The 21,574-nt window shown below is 40.0% G+C and overlaps 1 protein-coding gene across 5 annotated transcripts in view; it reads right to left on the minus strand.

Moving 5' to 3' along the window:
- Positions 1-21,574, minus strand: part of DGKI (diacylglycerol kinase iota) — a 168,338-nt gene that overhangs the window by 31,758 nt on the left and 115,006 nt on the right. For all 5 annotated transcript variants that reach the window (XM_085049507.1, XM_085049505.1, XM_085049506.1 and 2 more), the window contains 6 exons: positions 16,184-16,263; positions 14,045-14,089; positions 10,961-11,030; positions 9,164-9,204; positions 7,435-7,562; positions 6,819-6,944 (listed from right to left, as the gene is read on the minus strand). In XM_085049507.1, coding sequence (XP_084905633.1) covers positions 6,819-6,944; positions 7,435-7,562; positions 9,164-9,204; positions 10,961-11,030; positions 14,045-14,089; positions 16,184-16,263 — 490 coding nt within the window. The remainder of the gene's footprint in view (positions 1-6,818; positions 6,945-7,434; positions 7,563-9,163; positions 9,205-10,960; positions 11,031-14,044; positions 14,090-16,183; positions 16,264-21,574) is intronic.

Below are 21,574 nucleotides of genomic sequence, written 5' to 3' on the forward strand. Positions count from 1 at the left end.
CTGCCCACCTAAACCATGCCAGAACTCATGGTCTGATCCAAAGCTCACTGGAATTTTTCCACTCACTCTTACAGGCTTTGGATGAATTGCTGCAAAAATCTAATCCTCACCACGGCCAAGGCAGCCTTCAGTATGAGACAAACCTCTCTCCAAGAGCCAAACAGGCAGAGCTCTTTCCAAGTGCTCTCTCCAACGTGCAAGCTCTGGATTTGTTCAGCACTAGCTGGGTGGAAGGAGGAATATTCATTTCTGAGGAGGGAAGTGCAGGGATTGTCACAATTTCAAGCCTAGTCAACACAGACTCAGGAGCCCAGAGAAGCACAGCCAGCCTCCAGGAGATGAATTCTAACAAAATTTCAGCAAATGAGTGCATTATTCATGAAGACAAAAGCCTCTGGAGAAACAAACTTGGAGCTGATGCAAAGCAGCTATTTTAATCAATAAACCTGTAGCAGGAGCCATCTGCACCAGGCCTATTTAAAACCAGCCACTTAATATTTAAAGGCCAAATAACAATCTCTGTGCAGCAATTCCAGTGGGGTTTATGACCATTCCACTTTTTTCCTGCTTAAGGGATGTATTTCTCCAAACTTTCTAATTCAGTCTGACAACAGCTGCCTGTGATGAGGGGAGAGGGAGAGCTGTCAAATTAAACCCATTCCTTCTCATTTGGCATGTACATCTCTCCAGAATCAAAAAGTGGCATCCCTGGTGGGATTTATTCACATATCCCCTGATCGCCAATGAAGAGAAATTTTAGCACATCAAATATTTTTAAAATAGAGGTGAGGAAACCCTCTCATTCAGCAATTTGTATCAATTCCTCTGGGACTGTGAGTTGCAGTCCAGCTGCAGAGAGAACATCTGCTTTTCTACCAGTAAAATGAACTGCTTCGTTTTATTCCCTGTCCTCTGACCAGGTAATGCTCAGTCTGAGCATCACCATTTTCTGCCATGGCACTTGATGAAAAAGAAAAGCCTTAGAATTACTGAGAGCTTCCCCAAACTCACTTTAACCCTGAACATTCCCAGATCAGAGACCATCAGAGGCTGGAGAAATGCATCAAATTAGCAAGTTCAAGAAAGGCAAAGTCTCTATTCTGAAGATTTGTATGAGATGACATTTACAGGTCCTTCCCAGCCCAAGTTTTTTTGCAATTTTTTATGTCTCTCTACTAAGCTTCTTGGTTTTACAATCCCATTTTTCCTGCCATTCTTTCCTCTCAAATATTTCTCACAGACAATGGCCATACTGCCTCACACAGGTGGCAAAATGCTGACCAGCAATGCTCCCTGATTCTGAGAAAATCCACTCAAATTATTTATTAGTTTGCAGAAACCTGTCTGGACACATCCTGTAACCTGCAACAACAACCCAGAGAGCACATTCTTTTCTAATTCTGCTCAAGGAAAAGATCAGTATTCCTTCTAGCACCTCTGTAACTTTTTATCTCTTACCATTCCTCTGTCCCCTGTGGAATGTTTTAATGAATGTAAAAGCAGAATGCAGCTTTACCCGAAGCTGTGCTGACACCCAGAGGAGCTGTCTGGGAATTGCTGCTTGAAAAGGGAATAGAAGATTTTATTGCAAAATCAGATCAGAAAAAAATCAGAAGGAGTTCTGTGAAATTAAGGAGTTCTGTGTTCTATGAAATTCATCTGGGATAAGATAGTTCTACCTCAAAACATGGCCTGAGCAAGCTGGCTTGGTATTTGATTGAAAAAGGTATTTCCAAATGAGCAGCAGGATCACTGTAGGATGATGACAGCTTGTTTGAGTTTAGTTTTTTGTTTTGTTTGTGTTTTTTTAATACTTGGCCTTTTTTTCTCCAATCATCACATGGCACCAAAATATCCTTTATGCATTTTCTTAGCATTACACATGAAAATAAAAGCACATCTATTAGGTGCAATGAGATAACAAAATATCTGGCTTTTCCTCAACAACAAATCAGTGCACTTTTACTTTTTCCAGGTCAAGATTAAAGCAGAGGTCACTTTATTATGACTTCAACTTTTATTTAACCCAGAGAAAGATTATTTTGCTAAGCACAATGCCATGACAGCCCCACTTTAAGCAGCTCAGGTATAACGTGGCTCACATCTCCACTTGGCCCTCAGGCTAGATGGAGGTGAAGCACATCAGCTGCTTGGTGTCTTGAGATGTTACCCAAGTATCTCAGGCCACTTTGGGTTTCTAAACAACCCAAACACCCTAAGTGGTGTGTTTGTTACAATAATGCAAACCAGTCACTTCTGAGAAATAGCATTTAGTTCCTGAAACACGTGAATCCCCCAGAAACAGATTCTTGCAATTACATTAAAAAATAAATGGCCTGATTTTCACAAGTGCTAAGCACTAAGAAACCCTCATTTTCCTGCCACCTTTAAAAAAATCATCCAAAAAATTAAAAAATCACCTTAGTTAATATGCCTAACACACAGATCCCAGGCAGAGCAGAAGTGCTGAGCTGTTTACTCTCCTGCTATAGACTAATTGATGGAGAACAAAACTTCTAATGGGAGTTCCAGATCTGGCTTTTGTGCTGCACTTTTAGATGCCTGGCACAGAAACAGGAATCCAGGAGTCAGGGTTACACTGGCTCCACGCCACCTCTGGCTCTCTGGTTTCAGCTCTTGGCACAGTTTCTCCAGGTCCATCTGTCCATGGGCAGCAGCACTGCCAGGAGCCTCAGCAAGGCTCTGTCCCATGGCTCTGCTCCCCTTGCATTCCCTGCCTTGCACACACCTCTCTTCCAGCACTGCTAAACAACACATTTTCCAAGCAGCCCCAGTGAAAAATCTCACGTTTTGTTCCATGAGTCAATGAAGGCTCATGGCAGAATATCATCCCCACCCAAGCACTGCAATTTGCAGGTCTGAAATACTCCACTGCAAACCTGAACAGAGTTTTCCCACAACTGTCCTTTGTCTTTAGCTCTTTGTTGCATTGTATTTTTGACATTTCCCAGTTGTCAGCCACAGCTGAAAGACAAACATGAAGATACCCGAAGAATTCTTGAAAAGTTTGGCTCTTCTGCATTTAACACAATCAACTCAGGCAAAGCACTACTTGTGTGTGACAGCTTAGAGCAGTCATTTTACCAAACTCCATTCCTATTCTCTCTGCAAGCCTGTTACACCAGAATTTAGGAATATGAACAGGAACATCAACACAGTCTGAAGGCATGTTAGGAGATGTCCAAGTGTGAAAGCTGAGCAGAGTGTGCAGCCCAATGTGTGTGTCACACATGAACAGGGCTGTGCTTCCCAGCCAGGCTCACCAGTTTTGGCTTTGCTAAGACAGCTTGGTGAGGAGTGAGAACACGTTCAGAACACATTCAGAACCAATCTCCTCTCCAAGCAGATGGCAGCTCCTTCTGGCAGGGACAGAGCACATGGACACAGGTTTGCTATTCCTGTGCAAAGCTCAGAAAATGAGAACTGCGAGATTTGGGGTTTGGTTTTTGTTGTTTCAGTTGTTTTTTTCTTGCTTGTAAGCACACACAAATACAGACACACAGAGCTAAAACTACAATGTACACAACTTTTCCAGCTTTGGTTGGATGGTAGGTCTGCCATGCTGGAGAATATTCAACCTATATTTATAACAGTGCTTAAAGTGCACCCGGAAGAATATATCTTTCTGTCAATCATCCTTTATCACCCCAGTAAACACATCCATCCTTTTTCCCAGTGCCTTTAATGTCACTGGGGACCACAGCTCTGCTGTTTCCACTCCAAAAAGCTGGAGAGAGGGAAATTCACATTCTTCAGTGGCATTGTCAGATCTCTGCCCTTCTCCTGCCAGGTACAGTTACCACATGTCCAATGCTTGCAGGGAAAGCAGTAGGTCCTAAAAATTAAATTATCAAATGTCATTTTCTTTTGCCCAGACAAAAAGAAAACAAGATTATGAGAAGTTATTCTCGTGATATATTCCTGTCTTCTTTGCTGTCAAGCTGTTTTACTTCTCAGTGAAGATTCTGCTTTGAAAACCAAGGACTTAAGTAGGAAAGCCAGGATGGAAGCAAAGGGGAAAAAAGAACACAGTTGAACCAAAAAAAAAAAAGAGAAAGGAGAGTCTACTGCTTCAGTCTTGGCTATCAGCCAGAGTGTAGAAAGCAGATTAATAGCTGTTATGGTAAACCACTTAAAGGAAACCAAGCTACCCAGCTATCTACACCCTGACATCATTATTTTTATCCTTTAAACGCACTCCAAAATAAAAACTTACATTCTGTGTGGAAAACTCGACTCTGCACCTTTATCTACTGCAAATATTCAGAAAGCATTTTCAAGCTAGCTGGTAGCTGACTTTTTACCATTCAGCTGAGGTGGTTCCTCTGTCAAACACAGGTGCATTCTGCTGCTTGAAGTCACCCCAAGGAGGAGAGCAGAGCTGGGCTGCTTGCATTTCCCTTTTGGAAAGTGGGATGCCAGTCAAGAAGCAAAACCTCTCTAAAGCCAATTTGTAGTCTCATCATGTGTGGGAGTGTTTTGCATGTCACTGTCTGTCAAAATAATTTGTCAGCAGGGTGAATTGCCTCAGCTGTGCCTCAGGTGTTGAGATGCCACAAAAGTCATTAAGAAGGGGCAGGTTGGGGAGAAAAGAGGAAGCTAAAATCCCACCCAAATCACTCTGGGGAGTGGGAAGCAATCAGAACTCGTGGAGCCTCGTCTGGACAATGGAAAGTAATTCCTACAGGTGTACAAATACCTGGGTAAGATATATGCACTTCACTCTTGCAGTTTAATTCTATAAATGCAGCTTGAACTAAATGTGAAGCTGAAAATTAATTCAGATTTTGCCACCAAAAACACCAGGGCAGACTACTCTGTCTATTTAGGAGCTGATGGTGAGTTTTTCAATTCAGAGTTTTTTGGGAAAACCCTTGTATTTCTGAAGTTCTTACCAACCTTTGAAATTTTAAAGGTTCACTGTCAATAGGCATGTTCTGATGCTCTGAGTCATCTCTTTGTATCTCCCAAACTCTCACTAAATGAGCATTCCTTCTCCTTTCCACATGCAAACTTGTATCCCTGATGCTCTTCTCACATTGTAACACAAGAAGATTTCTCTTTAAAAAATACCCTAAACCACCTGATAACATCTGCACTGTCACACTGATTTCCTGGGCAACGATCAGATCCTTGTGCCTGAGTTAAACACTTGGCATTTATCCTCTTTTTCTTCTTCCCTCTGAGAAACTGGGTTATTATTGCTCCATAAAGCACTGCCTGGATGGCATCACTTGCTAATTAATGTCTATTTAGTGGAAAGGGCTGCAGCCATCTTCCAGCACCTACAGGCAATTTTCTCCTCCTCTCCCTGACAAGAGCAGATGGCATTTTGGCCAACCTTGTCCCACCCTTCACGAGTGATGCCTTTGGTTCAGAAAATGCAGCTTGGGGAACACATTACCATCACAGCTGGGCAGATGCAAGGAGAGTGCTCGTGACTGCCCCAAACAGTGGGGAAATTAATGACTTCAATTAAAAAATGGAGATTAAACCTCCTCCAAGGTAGAGTGAAAATGCATTAACAACCTCATCGGCAGGGCAAATTTGGGGGTAATTTTCGAGGCAGCAAAAGGCATCTCCCTGGTATTATGATGACATTTTAGTAAATGTCAAACTTCCAAAATTTCGTTCCAATGAAGTTTGTTCCACTACCAGCACTAACACATCTCAGCAAACAACCACTGCATTTATTTATTTGAAGAGAAGGTAATTTAAAGGAGCACATTTCCCACAAATCTTGTCTTCAAAAAGAAGTGGCTTTTTCATTAAAGTTTTTACCAAAAGGAAAAGGATCTGTCATACACTGAGTCTTAGCATGAAAAATTTCTGCCAAAACAATTAAAGTTTAGAGAAGCTGTAAGGAAAACTATTCCTCATAGTAGGCAGTGACAGGTTCACTTTACTCTGGGCAATACTACTGACTTACCTTGTACTTAATAAATCTACCAAATGTAATTGTTACAGCTAAGCAAACATTTCCAATCATCCTGTTGTAAACAAAATCATTCTTCTTATCAATTAGAAATTAGTCCACATGTTCTCACCATCTCTCCACACTGCCTAAAACTGTCTAAGCATCGTTTGTCTCACAGCTTTGCCAGCTCTAGTCTGTGCAAAAATGAACCTGAATTCAACCCCAAAGCACTGATAACTTTCAAAGCCAGCAGCAGAGTTCAGACTGGTGTTTCCCATCCAATCCTTGGCAGTGATCTGCTGATGGCTTTGAAAATCTAAAGTGAAATGACCCAAAAGTTGAGAATCGTTTCTAAAATAGGTAAGCAGAATAAGAGATATTTTTAAACAACTCCATGCATAGTGAATAGTACTAAAGTGGTAAAAATGTAAAAATTACGAGGAAGAAAAGCAATGTATAGCCATCCCACATGGTTCAAGGTTATATGAAAACCATTGCTTACATCTTTGACAATGAGCAGCAGTTCTAGTGGTTTCTGCTTTGTCACATTGCATCAGAGCTACCTTGAGGCTGAACACTTTGATCTTTCACCTAACCAGCTGCCAAGAAGATTTGCATAGCTGGAACTTCAGGCCTCCAAAATAAGGTATTTTCCTTTGAAAACTTGGATTTAGGTTTGTTAAGAGGGCATGGTGCCACAGAGAACGAAACAAAGGCAAGAACATAAAAAAATGGAGAAAGAGGAAGAAGGGAGAAGCAGAAGTAGCAAAAGGTATTTGTAATTTCAGCACGATTCATGAAGCTTAAAGGAGACATTAGGAGCTGTGTGTGGTGACAGGGACAGTGCACCATCAAGCAGAGAAATGCAGAGGGCTCTTACTGCAGCATATGTGTCTGGCTGGCGTCCTTTTGTTTGTCAGGTACCTCGTAGTGGGGAGAGATCTTGCCAAGGCCACTGTCGCTCAGCATCCTCTTGCGAACCGCAGGGTTCCAGCGATCCGAGATTCTGGGGAGAGGAGGAGGGAGGGAAAGGCATTCACACCCTTGTGTGCAGCACCTTGGAGCTTTCTTGGGCTTACTGGTTCCCAGCAAGTTAAAATAAATTAATTCACTATGAGTACAAAACTGTTCCTAAAGAGGAATAGATGCATTTCTGGTCTGACAAGAATATGAGAAGAAACAGAGACATTTTGTGATAATTATTAGACACAAAGGGTTTAATTAAACTTGTGCAGTGGAATCAGAGCTCTGACCATGCAGAGAAGTTTGTAACTCAATGGTTGGTGATTTATGGCAGGATTTAGGGTTGGGTGGTTAAAAGGTGCTGAAGTCCATCAGTCCTGCTGTGAGTCCCAGGAAGCTCACTGGAGTTGATGTTCCACAATATTCCCACCTAACACCTGCCCTCCAGCATCCCCCAATCCTTCACAAAAGGGCACCAGGAAGATTCCCCTCCCTAACACAACTGCTGAAAATCAGATCCCAGCAGCACTCACCCCGTTGCCTGCTCCACTACCAGGTCAGGCATTCCTGGAGGAGTCCCCACCTGCTGAGACATTACCATCTCTGGGTCCAGAATAAAAATCTCGTCCTGCGAAATTTCCGTCACAAAGTGCAAATGTTCCTGTTGGGAGTGACACAAGTGACAAACAATGAACCTGCAGCATCACTGGTCTCTGCCCTAGAGGGAGCTGAGTGCACATCAGGGTCTCTGATGAACATTCAATACTCTGTGTATTTAAATGTGTATTTTTATACACACACATTAAAATCAATGCCACAGAAGTCACTAATTAATATTTCATTGCTGCCAAGCCAGACAAGATTCCCAAGGAGCAAGCTGCACACTCACAGCAACACTTTAAAGGCTACTCAAAGTCATTACTCAATGACTGTGCCAATCTGATGAAACCTGGAGGGTCTACCCTAAAAGCTGAGGTTTGCATCTCAAAATGAGGACCAACACCTCAGGTCTCTCTTTTGATGAGAGTTAACAGAAGTTTTCATTGTTTGGGGGTACTCTTCCAGATCTCCACCACTTGTACATCCTTTTTTCACATCTCGATTACCAAAGCTCTCTTACTCAGTCCCTTATTTTTATTTTTGAAACTGAAGGCTCATTTTCAAAAAAAACACCAAGTTTTTAGGGTTTTTTTGTGGGCAGATGGACAGGAAATTTGCCACTGCTCATGTGCTGGGACCAAAACACTGTATTGATTTTTTCCCCCACAGAAACACAGGATGAAGGAGTAGGAGTAAAAGATGAACACTAGCAGTGTCAAGAATTAGAGAAATGCAGAATAAACCAGAGTCACATCACCTAGTTTAATCTTTAGCAGCATCTTCTTCACCCCTGCCTTCCAAATGTTAAATTAGAACATCAAAGCATTTATTTGACTGTGTGCAAGGAAACACCATGGTGGCTACATGCAGACACTGAACCTGGGAACTCTGAACTGAAGTCACAGCTCCTTCTGCTTGAACTGAAGCACCAGCTGGTTTTGCTAAGAAACAGTAATATGTTCATGTGATTCACAAACAGCTGACACAGCTCTCAGGGGGACAAGAGACAAACAACCACCGTGTGAAACCAACAATTTGCACTTGATGCTGAGCCACTAATTGGCCTGTTCTGGCTACAAATCAGGAACACCAAAAGCAATGTAAAATGTTCAGTGTCTTTTAGAAAATTTATTCAGATTATCAGAGCTATGCACAGGTTTGAATCCAGCAGAGACACACATTGTTTTGGGGTTCCTTGGGAATATTTGATGCAGCTCTGCTCATCATTTTCAAATTATAACAACAGCTTATAATTTCCATAGCTATTTCATGGCACACACACACACAGAGGATCGAGACTCCTGGTGCCTAAAAACAACAGTGAAAAGATAAAAATAATACACTGGTGCCACACAGATGCCCCTGGTAAGACTTGATAAGGAAAACAACTGCAGAAAATTCTGATCTGTACATTAGATTGGTAGTAAACACAATGGCAGATGGTCAGCAGATACAAGACTTCAGTGAAACCATGTGAATTAGATCAACTAAAAAAAAAAAGCCCAGAATTTTTGTCTCTACATCTCATGAGACATCATGAGTAACATTTTGCAATGCACAGGAAGAATGGCAGATAATCCATTCTAAGCCGCATTTGATGTAGCTTAAAACACCCCAAAAAACCAGCAAAACTATGGAAGCAATAACCAAATAAAGATTTACCTGAGATCTGTCAATGCGGTAAAAACGATCAGCAGAAGTTGCTGCAAGACAGAGGAACAACAGCAGAAAACAGAGTGAGCAGAACTGCATGGACAAGACTGGTTACACTGATATCATTATCTCCTAAAACTACCCCTGTGTTGGGGAAGTCACAGTGGCTGCACAAGAACACAGTAAGCTCATTCCTTATGGACAAAGTGATGCCTAAAACAGGACTTCCTAAACTGGAAGGCTAGGCAAAGTTAGGAGAATAAAAACCAGATTAATTTATTAAAGGTCTTTGGGTACATTTAGGGCAGACAGAGCCTGCTTGAGAGGCTACACCCAAAATGGACAGCAAGTCATGAGTTCTTCACATTTTATAAGTTCTGTCTATTAACATATTGAGTCTTAATTTTCCAATTACACCTTCAGGTGATAATGTCAATCACCCCAAGTTGCTCCCCCAATTCACTGTTGTTTCCATATTTTGGGGCTCTGAGGCAGTAAAGTGTCCTTGGATTCCCAACTGAGAGGAATTGTTTTGTCTAAAACGCTGGGAACAGAAATTTTTAGCACTTCATATGGAGCCCAGATCTATACACCAAAACTACAGATACATGAAAAATAGCAGCTGAAAATCCTTAAGGCATCAACAGGAGCGGTGTCTCATGTTGAACCAGGGAGCTGTGGATGCCCCAGCCCTGGCAGTGTTCAAGGCCAGCTTGGGTAAGGTTTTGAGCAGCCTGGTCTCGTTAGAGATGTCCCTGACCATGGGGTTGGGATTAGATGATCTTTAATGTCTCTTCCAACCCTTAACATCTACGATTCTGTGATATTCCTATCCCATTAAATGGTGAATTCAAAGATAAGGCTTAATGAAACAGAACTCACTGTCAAGAAGTCAACAGAACTCAAGAAAATTAACTTGAAATATAAACTTTTAAATGTATAAAATGGATTTCAGTCTTACAAGAAGAATTGATTGCATTAAAATATGTGACAGAAAAAGCTGCTTTGTTCTGATGAGAGCATAGCAAGCAGACTGAATTTGACAGGTCTAATGGGATTACTTCAAATTCTGAATCTAAAGAACAATAATATGCTTGGGAGCTCTTTATAAATCAAATGCATGGCCACAGATATTGACTCTGAATTAGCAATATGTTCAAGGAAAATTTATGCTACTCATGAAAAACACATGAAAATAGGGGATTCACTAAATAAAGCACATATTACGAGTCTTGTCCCTGCCAAATAATTTGTATTACTAACCCCAAAAGTATTTATCATCTACAATGTGCTTCATCAGATGTGAATTTTTTTGTATCTGCTTTGCATTCATTTGGGTGAGTGAAATCAGGTTCATTCACTCTGCAGGTTTGGCACAAGAGCACAGTGATGTAGCATTGCAGGTTTTGGCACTGCACAGGAATATCAACCACTAAAGACAAAAACTGAACACATCTACCCACCCAGCTTTCTCCAAAAACCAAACAGATTCTCACCATGGCTTTTATCAGTTTGCCTCATGAGAGACAAGGAAGATTAGAAACTGCCAAGGAGAATTTGTTTTTGTTTCGAGCATTAAAAATTTAAGTCTCCCCATGCTGAGGCTTTTATAAAAGCAGATGAAATTCACTTCAGCTGCTAATTCCTGTGCTCTGGAGCTTGATGAAAAGCTCAGATAAGTCATCTGCTGGGTCAAATACAAGTGCTGAGTGTAACAAGAAGGAAGAGTTGTCCCTCTCTAGTAACACACTCAGGTGAAATATCCTGCAGAGCATGCCAGGCACAGGGGAAGGGAGATGCACTTACCATCTAGGAAGCACCATCTGGGAGAGAGCCTCTGAACAGAAAGGACTCTGGGGAAAGAGCTTTCCTGGTCCTGGATAGGGCAGGGAAATTACATTTTAAAAATAAAATTAAAAAAAAAAACAAAAAACCCCTTTTTTTTCTCTAAAAAGGACTATTTTCTAGACTGACTTTTTCATTTTGCTTTACTGGCACTGCACAATGTGGAAAATCTATATAACCCAGGAACCAAATGAAATCACTGGGGAGGAATTTAAAATCTTCCTGACCTGTACTCACCAAGGACTCTCCATGCGTTTTTATCTTTTGGGGAGGAAAAAGGGATCTAAGCAGAGGCTGATCATGGCTCTGCTCCATGCTGCCAGTGAATGGTCAGAAAACTTCCTAAATCTGCTGCAGATGACATTTAAACACAAATATTTTTGCACAGGGCAAAACACAGTAGTGTGAACCTTTAGCACACACACAAAATTTATACAGAGACAGATTTTACCCTAATTTACATCTTAAGCAGTACAATCAGCACATCTGTAAATGCTGTCAATTCAGGTATATATTGGCTCAAGATTAAAGGAGATTAAAGATTAAAAAGGAGTATTTTTCAGAGAGCAGGCTACAGAGTAGTATGTGAAGTCATACGGCAAAAAAAGAAAAAGTAGAAGCAACAGGGAGGATTTTACTTTAAAATTTGTTTGCCAAAAACATTGTTCCCATATACAGCTTATGGTGTGTGCATTACAGAGATGGACACAATGGCAGCATAAAAATCCCATAAAGTGAACTTTAGCTGCACATGGGGAATAAATAACACATCTCAGGGTTTCATAGAATCAGATTTAAAATACAGCTTTGTCTGATACAGACTAAGGAGTTGTGGGATTTTTAGGTTTGGCTGTATTGCAACTCAGGTGCTTGTGGGAGAATCAAGGATCACTGAAATCTCCTAGGATTGCTAACATCAATGCATCAACATGCACAAAGCTTTATATATTTCAATATTTAGTCCACTCTGTGTGGAAAGGAGGGGACTGCAACACAAAGGACTAAAGGAAGAAAATATCCAGTGGTGTGTACTAAAATGGAGTTTATAAAAAGAGGACAAATGAGTAAAATTCCTAGAGTATGTAATGCTGAGAAAATGAAGCTAGGAATACTGCTGGCAAATGTCAACTCAAGTCAAATTGACATGTTGTGATATACTCCCTCCAAGACTTCATTACAGTTCAACTACAGAATTAGCTTGCAAAGTCTAAGGCCCACGAGAATGATACTTTGTGAGCATCAAATTCATTAGAGAAACAGAACGAGAAAAAGCTCTAGAATAATTTTTTCTCATTTGCACCTGGCTTTGCTAATATTTCTGCTGACTGCCTTTGTTCTGAACTGCAGAGGAATCACACGAGAGAACTGCAGTTATGAGACTTAAAAGTACCCAGAACACCTTATTAGTGAGATATGAAGACAGTTCCATCAGCTCAATCACCCTAAGCATGCCCTTTTTCCTCACTTTATCCCATTTCTGTATTATGCAGAGGAATACCAACAAATACAGAAACAAACCTCAAATTAACCTAACGAGACAATTTGCAGAAATGACCCACTGAGAAAGAAAAAAAAAACCAAAACAATGGAGAATCATACACAAACAAGTGCTGAAGGCAAAACACAGAGAGGGGTGCATTTAAAATGGAGCATCATAAAAAATGAATGGTCTGTTAGGGATTTCACACTGCTGTGCACCAGGGAAGATGGGGAGGCAACTAATTTACACACTGCTGTAACTGCAGAGGTTAGAGCCGAGTGTGGAGCTGATTTCTGACATTTCACACTCTCTTGTAGATCTTCCCAGATATGCAGATTTGGTTCTTCATGTTACCTCAGGCAGTTTCCTAGGCATGGAGCAGTCAGCAGCCACTTAGGTTAATTTATAGTGAGTGGAACAGAATCCTGCATGCTGGTTTATTAGCCAATTTGCTAGACTAACACTGCTCTAAAACTCAGTTCCAGGGCAGTGATTGATGGAAATGCCAAGAATATGAGGTTAGCATTGGATAGGGAAACAAAGAAACAAACCATGGACTGATATAGAAAAGGCAACGCCAGGAAAACATGCCAAATTGCACTTTCTTATAGTATCTGCAGTCAGTGAAGCTACAGGCATTCTGTGAAACTGGAATTCTGTATCAGCCAGGTGATCATTAGCCCCAAAGAAATCATCTGCAATTTCCCCACAGTTGGTTCCTACCAGCTGGATCTCTGTATGCTCTCTCAGGGAACTCATTCCTGCTGATCCAACAAGACTTGCATTGTTATTTCTAGGAAAATGTTATCAGCACCATGCAAATTTGTCCTGGGATCCTAAGCACTATGCAAACTGATCATAGTTTGTGCCAAATCTCTGTGCTGATATCAGATCACTTCAGGAGTCAGTGGAGTTAGTGCCAATTAGTTTACTTCCAATTTAAGTGCTCTAAAATGAATTATTTTGCTGAGAGAATGGTACTTCCAACTGAAAAGGCAAGTTCTGTATGCAGAGTAAAGTTGTAAAACAAAAAGAGACTAATTTTAACAAGTATCCACCTATTTCTCTCATGCAGAAAACACATTGGTGCTTAGGATGGATCAAAAGATCACCTTGAAGATTATGTTAAAGGTAAATTACTGTCCTGTACAGAATTACCAAGAGGTTGGGACTGCTAAAACACATCTTTTTTCTCAGTGATAGACTTTATTACAACAGCTTTGCAATACATGCTGTTGCTCAGTTTCTCAGACAGAGAAACAGTTTTTCTCACTTGTCCTGCAGGACACATTTTTTCATTCACTGCAATGTCCAAAATGCTGCTATTGCAATATCCCTCACATCATCATGCTGTGCTGATTTTAAAGGGGATTCCATAATGCTTGTCCAAGAGAAAGCAGAACAAGCTTCCAATATTTGAGGGTAAATAAGATAATCAGATAATTAGAAATTCATCAAACCTATGGGTATTTCACCCAAGAACACATGGGTTCAAAGGCAAAGAGTGCAGTTCCCATTTTTAAGCCTGTTTTTGTTCTGATACTAAAAGGAAAAGCTTATCTTACCTGGTAATGAACTCTCTGGGTAGTAGAAGTTACTGACTGTAGGTCCTAGCAGGAGGATGAAAGACACAGCAGTGATGAAAAAGATTAAAGCAACAACAAGAAATATTTGCAGTTCTACCACCTGAAGTGGTTGGGCAGACAGAAAGCGTTTTGCAAGTATTTTTCACTTGTTTTAAGCATATGAAATGAACACCACAGAATAGCCAAGGAAAGCTTAAAGTTTGTATTTGTATGCATTTGGTCCAAAAAACAGTTTCAAAAATACAGAGGTTACACTAAAGCATCTTTACCATGTTACAAAATCTATTTGCTCCAGGAGAACTGTCTAAAGTTAGAATACCAGCAAAAAAGTTAATGAAAACATGTCAAAAACCTGTAAGACATTTTTGCAAATATTTCTGAGTGATTAATGCACTAAAGAAAACCACTGACAGTTCTCTCTATTTTAAGACAACCTCACTCCAAGCAGGTCATATCAGAATGATCCTGACATTTAGCAGGGTTCAGGAATTCATTTATTTTAATAGAGATTTTGTCCAACAGTTATAGCTCATGACACAGTCTACCAAAATGGCCTGCAGACCACTGCCCTGAGCTGGCAGAGCCCAGGAAACCTTGGCATCTGTTACCAGCAAATGGGACTGAGCCAAATCAAGAACTCACACAAAAAGGTAACAAACCAAAAAAACAAACCAAAAAAACAAACCAAAAAAAAACAAACCAAAAAAAAACCAAAAAAAAACCAAAAAAAAACAAACCAAAAAACAACCCAAAAACAAAAAAAAAACCAAACCAAAAAACAAACCAAAAAAAAACCAAAAAAAGTACAAACTCTGCAAAAAAGTAGTACAAATTCTGCAAAAAAAGTAGTACAAATTCTGCAAAAAAAGTAGTACAAATTCTGCAAAAATGTAGTAAAATTTCTGCAAAAAGTTTCAGAAACATAATTCCTGCACAACCACTGTGGGTAATTCAACCCAGATCTAGCTGTGCTTCTTTCAGGGTTGTACCTAAAACTGCCTGAGCTCAGTGTGAGATCTCATTTCTAATCTGGTGAGATCATCATCATGGTTATTTCATTGTAATTTTCTGTGCTGGATATTTCAAATATCCATCACTTTTTATGGCTGATAATAATAATCACACCCTGGGTCTGAATGTCCAGAAATGCATTCAATGAAGGGAATCCTAGCTGAAATATAAAGCAGTGAAAGCCTGAAGTGAGATGCTAAGGCTCATTTTCAGACTGCAAATGGAGAGTTCCAAAACTTATGGGAAGTCAATGGTTCCCAAAGAGTTCAATGGAAGGAATGAGATTTATAGTTCCTATGTAAATTAGACCAATTATTGCGTGTAAATTATTTATAAATGTAATGTATTTATGTAATTATTTATAAATGTAATGTCTTCCAACTTTTAAATATTATTGAAAGCTATTTTAAATATTATTTAAATATTAATATTTTAAATATTATTGAAAGCTGTCACGAAGGGATTGAAAACAGTCAGACACAACAGCTTAATGAAAATCCATCGGTTTGATCACTAAATGTATTCCCATTTAAAATTATTTAGGGAATGAGACATTTGGAGTCTGCATCTCCCAGACTGTGCTGCAGAATAAATCTCATAAGGCAAGGGGGTCAAGAGAATAAGTGCAACATTATTGTCAGCTGGATGAACACACGTTTCTGTGGCTCTGAAAATACCTAGCTGATATCTGCAGGGTTTAGTGGTGCCTCAGATCACTCCATGACAGTGTCAGAGAATGACATCTGCATAATTAGACCCACTCAGACACCACAGTGGTTATCCTTGCATAACACACTTTCCAATCCATAATTTATGTGAGTTCAACAAGGTGTATGGAAAGTCCTGCTAGTCCATTGTAAATCAAGGAGAAGTAAACACACCCATTCACTTCAATTCTGTTATCATTTAAAAGGAATCAGTATGACTTCTAATTTCCTGTTTAGGGAACATTTTTCAGCACTTTTATTATATCTTAATTCTAGAATTTTGGTTGCAGCGGTAGGAAAATTGCAATACTCTTGATACGTGGTTGTTGCAGAACCACTCAGAACTGAAATAAGCATAAAATAGATTAGTAAATGATTCCTGAATTCCCAAAAGCCTCACCTCCTGCAGACGGTCAATGTACATACGACAAGTCTCCAAGTCACAGTCTCCTCGTACAACTATGATTCCTAGGGGAATGGCTGGAAAAAATCAAAAATAAAGAAAAACATCTTTAGCTGAAGCCTCTTGAATTGTAACAGACCTGCAATGGGCTCCAGCTTTGTTTTCTTTTTACTATCCTCATGAAAGTTTTCTACTGTCTAAATCCTAACAGTTATTTAAAAGCAGGAGCATATTGTTCATCATTAGTTTCATCCATTTATAATTATCAAATATTTCATTTAAAACCCATTCAGTTAAATTGTGTACTTCATTTTCAGACCTGAACATCAAATATTATCTGCAAAACAAAGGAACATAAATCCAGAACAAGAGTTTAGGGGACACCTTTATACCTTCAAATAAGAGAGATAGTTCATTCTCAGAACTCAAAGTTCACAGCTATAAAGAAACAGAAGTCACAGCCTGATTTCAGGGAAAATTATCCAATGCCACGTTATCTTGATGTAAGGCTGCTTTCAAATGAAAACAGACATTATTCCATCTACACAAAAAACTGGGGGGAAAAAAAAAGATAACTTGTGAAAATACAGCAAAAAATTCCCTTCAGGTTAGGGCAAAATTTTTAATAGCAGGAGGTTATAGTCTCCACAGCCATTCTGTTCTTACCACCAAAAAGAGTCCAAAACGAATCCACGAAGAGAAAAGTAAAAGTAAATTTAAAAATACGATAAAAGATAAAAATGTGAGTCCACAAGAAAGGTACAAAGAGAGCTACTTCCTAAGATCACCTTCAATAGAAAGAAAACAAGTGAAAACTCTTGAGTACCTGATTTTGCAAAACTGAATCACTGGATTAAATTATTTTATTCTCCCTGAAGGGTCTTTAATCAAATAATGGCCAAAAAATGTATGGGAGCAGCAGGAAAGATATTTAAATCCTCACGTGAAATACTCCAGAAGGAGAGCAGAATATCAACCCATAAACAATTTTGATAACTGGATAACAAGCAGCACCATAAATTCACCAAGGTATTTGAGATAAATAGCAAACACCACTGTGCTGCAGCCCTTCCTGCTGTTGGAAAGAAGTTGATTAAGAGGGAGAGATATTGAAATACTGACAAGCTCTTAATTCTGATACGAGAACAAGACAGTGCTGAAAGATATTTAGGAACAGAGCTCCTGTTTTTCTGGTCCACTGATGCTTGAAGCAGCAAGAGGAGCTCAGTGGTTTCCAGGAGAAGAGCTGGAGAGCACTTGCTGCAGTCAAGGTCACTGTGGACCTCAGAGACAACACAGGGCTCAGCAATGCTGCCAGAACTGGGTTTGGAAAGCAAATTGAACAGCAGAATAGCTATGGAGATACAAAAACAGGGAAAAAATAGCTGGAGGAAGAAAGGAGAACACAAAGAAGGAATGGGTGAGAAGAAGGAAAGAGCTCACACCTCTCCTGAAACACCAACATCCCATAGTGATGACAACCCCCCTGCAATTTTTCAGAGCAGCCAGGTGGAAACAGAGCTCCTGGAGACCTCCCAGATTTGTTCATTACAGAACAGAGGCTGAGAGACAAGCGAGTGGAAGGAAAGTCAAAACCAGAGTTTGCTTCCCACACTCTGGGTTACAGACTGATTCTCTCTGCTCAGTGTTGATTATTGTTTAACCTGCTTTGACAGGAGACCCTCAAGCTCTTTGCAGAGAGCTCTTAATGGCTATCAAATTTCAACTGAGCAGATCCCTTTGCAGCCCTTACTGGGAGAAGTGTTTGTTAAATTAATTTATAGCACTAAAAACTGAATTGCAGCAGACAAAGCTACACCTCCAATAGCTGCAGAGCACAAGGGAGTTACACCAGTGGCTCCCAGATTGTCACCACAGATTTTGTCTCTCTTCCATACACTTAACAGGGACTAAAGCTTTGACCTGACAAAACTCAGATAACAGAATTGGGATCCTTAACTATCACCATTCCTGACAGCCCAAAAGAGAAGGTCCTTAAAACATTTGTAATTCTAAAAAAACTAGCATGCAGCAGATATAAGTGGTGATATTTTATGGGTCTTATCTAATGATTGAAGAAGTAGTAATTCACAGCTTTAATTAAATTATATCATACTGGTTCTTAGTGGTCAAAGCACAATTCTGAAACTCTGGGCTGTAGCACTTTGTCCTTGAAAAGTGCTGCCTTAACTGCTTGGAAATCATGAATTAGCATGATCTATGGCTTTTGGGGCCAATGGCTAGCTAATGGACAATGTGTGAGGTGAGTCTCAGGTGGTTCCATTCCATATGGTTCATGTCCTTTGAAAAACCTTTAAAGTCATTTTTGGATAACACTACCATATATACTAAAAAGTTGCTTTCCAATTTCTGTTGTTTGTTTTTTTGCTGCTTGGTTGGTTCCTTTTGCAAGACCCATTTGGCTTTCAGGAAGGAAAACGTTCACAGCCCTCATTTTTATCATAAACCACAATAAGCAATCAAGATGCACCAAAAAGTCAAGACTTACAAAGTGCTTCACAATAGTTGCTGCTCTAAAACAAAAGCAAATGCTTGGTGATTTGATAATGGGATTGAAGCTATGATAATGGGATTGCGACTATGGGGCTGCAGTTCATTTGGCAGATAGTGAAATACCATGCAATAGAGGCAAAATGAGTTAATTTATGACAAAATAAAGACCAAAGCAACGTGCAGAGCAGTCAGAAACATTGTGGACACTTCCATCCAGGACTAAAGAAGCATTAGCAGTGAGGATGAGGATGTGGAGGGTGCAGAGCTGTGCTGTGGGGCACAGGAATTACTGGATGTGCCAGCTGAGAGGGCAAACCATTATGGCACAGGCAACACAAAGCGAATTCCCATCTACCCACACACTGTCCAGCTCTGTGAATACATGGATAAACCCACAGATGTGAATACACCAGAAATAAGGGACAGTCTCAGATCATGAGCCAAGCCACAGCACTCAAATGCCAGATATTTTCCTCCTGAGCTGCCTGCTCTCCTGGCCACTTGCATCCAGCTCCAAGCCCTCTGTTCTCCCTGCATGATGAACAAGGACTTTGTCCAGGCAGCTGTGATGAGCAGCAGGGCAAGAACCCCAGGAAATGAGACAGGCAGACAGTTGCTTCATCATCTGAACCAGTTCTGCAGGAAGGGTTTGGCTCCTAGCAACACTAACCAAAAAGCATCAGCAGGAGGAGGGCTGGCTAGATTCTCTATGGCTAGCGTGGTGTTCTAATTAACTGCAAGATTAGGAGTGATTTCCTAAGTCCTCATGAAATTAGCTGTGGAATTTATAAACAACAAACAAATCTTCCACCTATTAAGTGCCCATTATGCTGAATACCTAGAGCTAGTGAACTCTTTAATAGTATTGAGGACACAAATGAAGGAAGCCCAAACATATGTATTATAAAACTCAATTAACTTCTCTGTTTCTTATTATGAGAGGATTCAGTTTGTGATCTTAATACCATGATTAACCTCCCTGAAATCCCAAACAAAACAGCCTCGAGACAGAACATGATGGTAGATGGGAATGGCAGGAAAACTCATTCTGATATACCTCAGGGGACTGGGGAGATTAGACTTTGGACTGTAAATGTTTAATGTATCAAATAAAGGATCCTCACTACTGAATATGTCATAAGAATGCCATTTTCCTGAGGGGCCTCCATGGATATTAAGAATATGAAAGACCAAGTAAATTTCTGGTAGAGAATTATAAAATATTCATTTCTATTAAGAGTTTTGGCTTTCCCCAGTATGGTTTTGATAAAATTGAGTTTGTCCAAAAGGATTTTCTTACCACACAAATCTAAGCCATTTGTCCCTTCAGATCCCTTCTGCTTATTACACTGAGAAAACCCAATTCTCCCTGGGTTAGTTGGTTATCAGTTTTTTAGCCCACTTGCAAAATCCTCACATATAAAGAGGTAAAACACAGTGCAGGTTATGAGATTAAATGTTTGCAAAGGCAGTCATCCCCTGCAGTCTCTCAATGATTTCTCCAATACTCTGCCAGAAAAGGGAAGAAGCTGCCCAAGTCAAATGAAGAGAGAACTTGTGCCAAACACCACAAAAAAGGGAACAGATTATAGAAAAAAAAAATTTGAAGAGCTGGGAATGTATATTGGGACTAAGAGCTGACAGCAGAGATCTGGATAAACAACAAATAAGTATTCAGGGTAAAGAAAAAGAGCAGCAACCTGAGCTGTGAGGTCTGCAGGGACAGACTGAGGCAGGAAGGAAGGATGTGTGTGGGATGAGTTATCCAAAGGGGACAAGCAGGAGTGAAAAAGTTAGAGGAAATCAAATCAGAAAAGCACTAAGGAAACACTCAAGTGGAATATGAACACAAGAACCTCACAGAGAAGTCTACACAGGAAAGGCAAGCTACAGTGTGATTTCCTGGAAAGTTTGAAGAGGAACTTAATATTCTTGCTTCTCCCCACTCCTCTGAGGTAAATATAAAAGTGTATCTATTTGGAATACTGCCCATCTCTGCTAGTTTAAAGAAGATGGCAAACATACAAATAACAATCTCCCACTAGCTCAAAAGGCAAAGGACTGTACTGAATATGGCCTGTGAGGTGTCAAGACAAGGTAGATTTAGATTAGATATTAGGAAGAAGTTCTTTATAATGAGAGCGGCAATACACTGGAATGGGTTGTTTGTTGTTTTTTTTTTTTTTTAACATAATTAGTTTCTGCATATTACCTCCATTTTCAGGAAATTCTTAGTAATTCTCTTGAAAGGAGAAAATAGGGTGTCACACAGAAAGATTTTGCTGTTTTAAAAATAACTCAGTTGCTCACCCACAGTGCTGCTTTGGCTCACACTTTCCTGCTAGAACAGGAAGACAGAGTGCACACAAGATAAAGAAGCAAGAGAGACAGAATTAAATTCTGGCTAAAAGAATTAAAAGCAATAGTCCAGCACCCTTTTTGAGCAAGATAATCTTAGTGATGGTCATTGTAATGTACAACTCATATTTGGCCAGAGATGGTGAAGCTTGGAACTGAGGTGACAAGTGCTTAGGACATGAACAAGGAGGTTTTAGAAAAGACAACTACATTTGCAGTGGAGAACATTACAGCATAACTGAAATGCCAATATATATCCCTTTTTTTTTTTTAATGCTGCATGGAAGCATTCATCCCTCCTCACTGAAGGATCAATAATCATCCTCTGCTCCATCATTAATCATCCTCCACACAATACTGAGATGCTGACAGGAGAAAAGAAGGAGCAAGGGGAGGGAAGAAAGGGACAATTCAGAAACAGCATCTTGGTTAAATGCCAGCTGCATTGACAGGAAAGGTAGGAAACAACAGAAGGAGAATGAGCTAAGGACAGTCATGCCCTTCAGAGGACAAAAT

The sequence above is a fragment of the Lichenostomus cassidix genome, chromosome 1Ab (assembly GCF_008360975.1).
Source record: "Lichenostomus cassidix isolate B80296 chromosome 1Ab, HeHo_3.0, whole genome shotgun sequence".
Lineage (NCBI taxonomy): Eukaryota > Metazoa > Chordata > Aves > Passeriformes > Meliphagidae > Lichenostomus > Lichenostomus cassidix.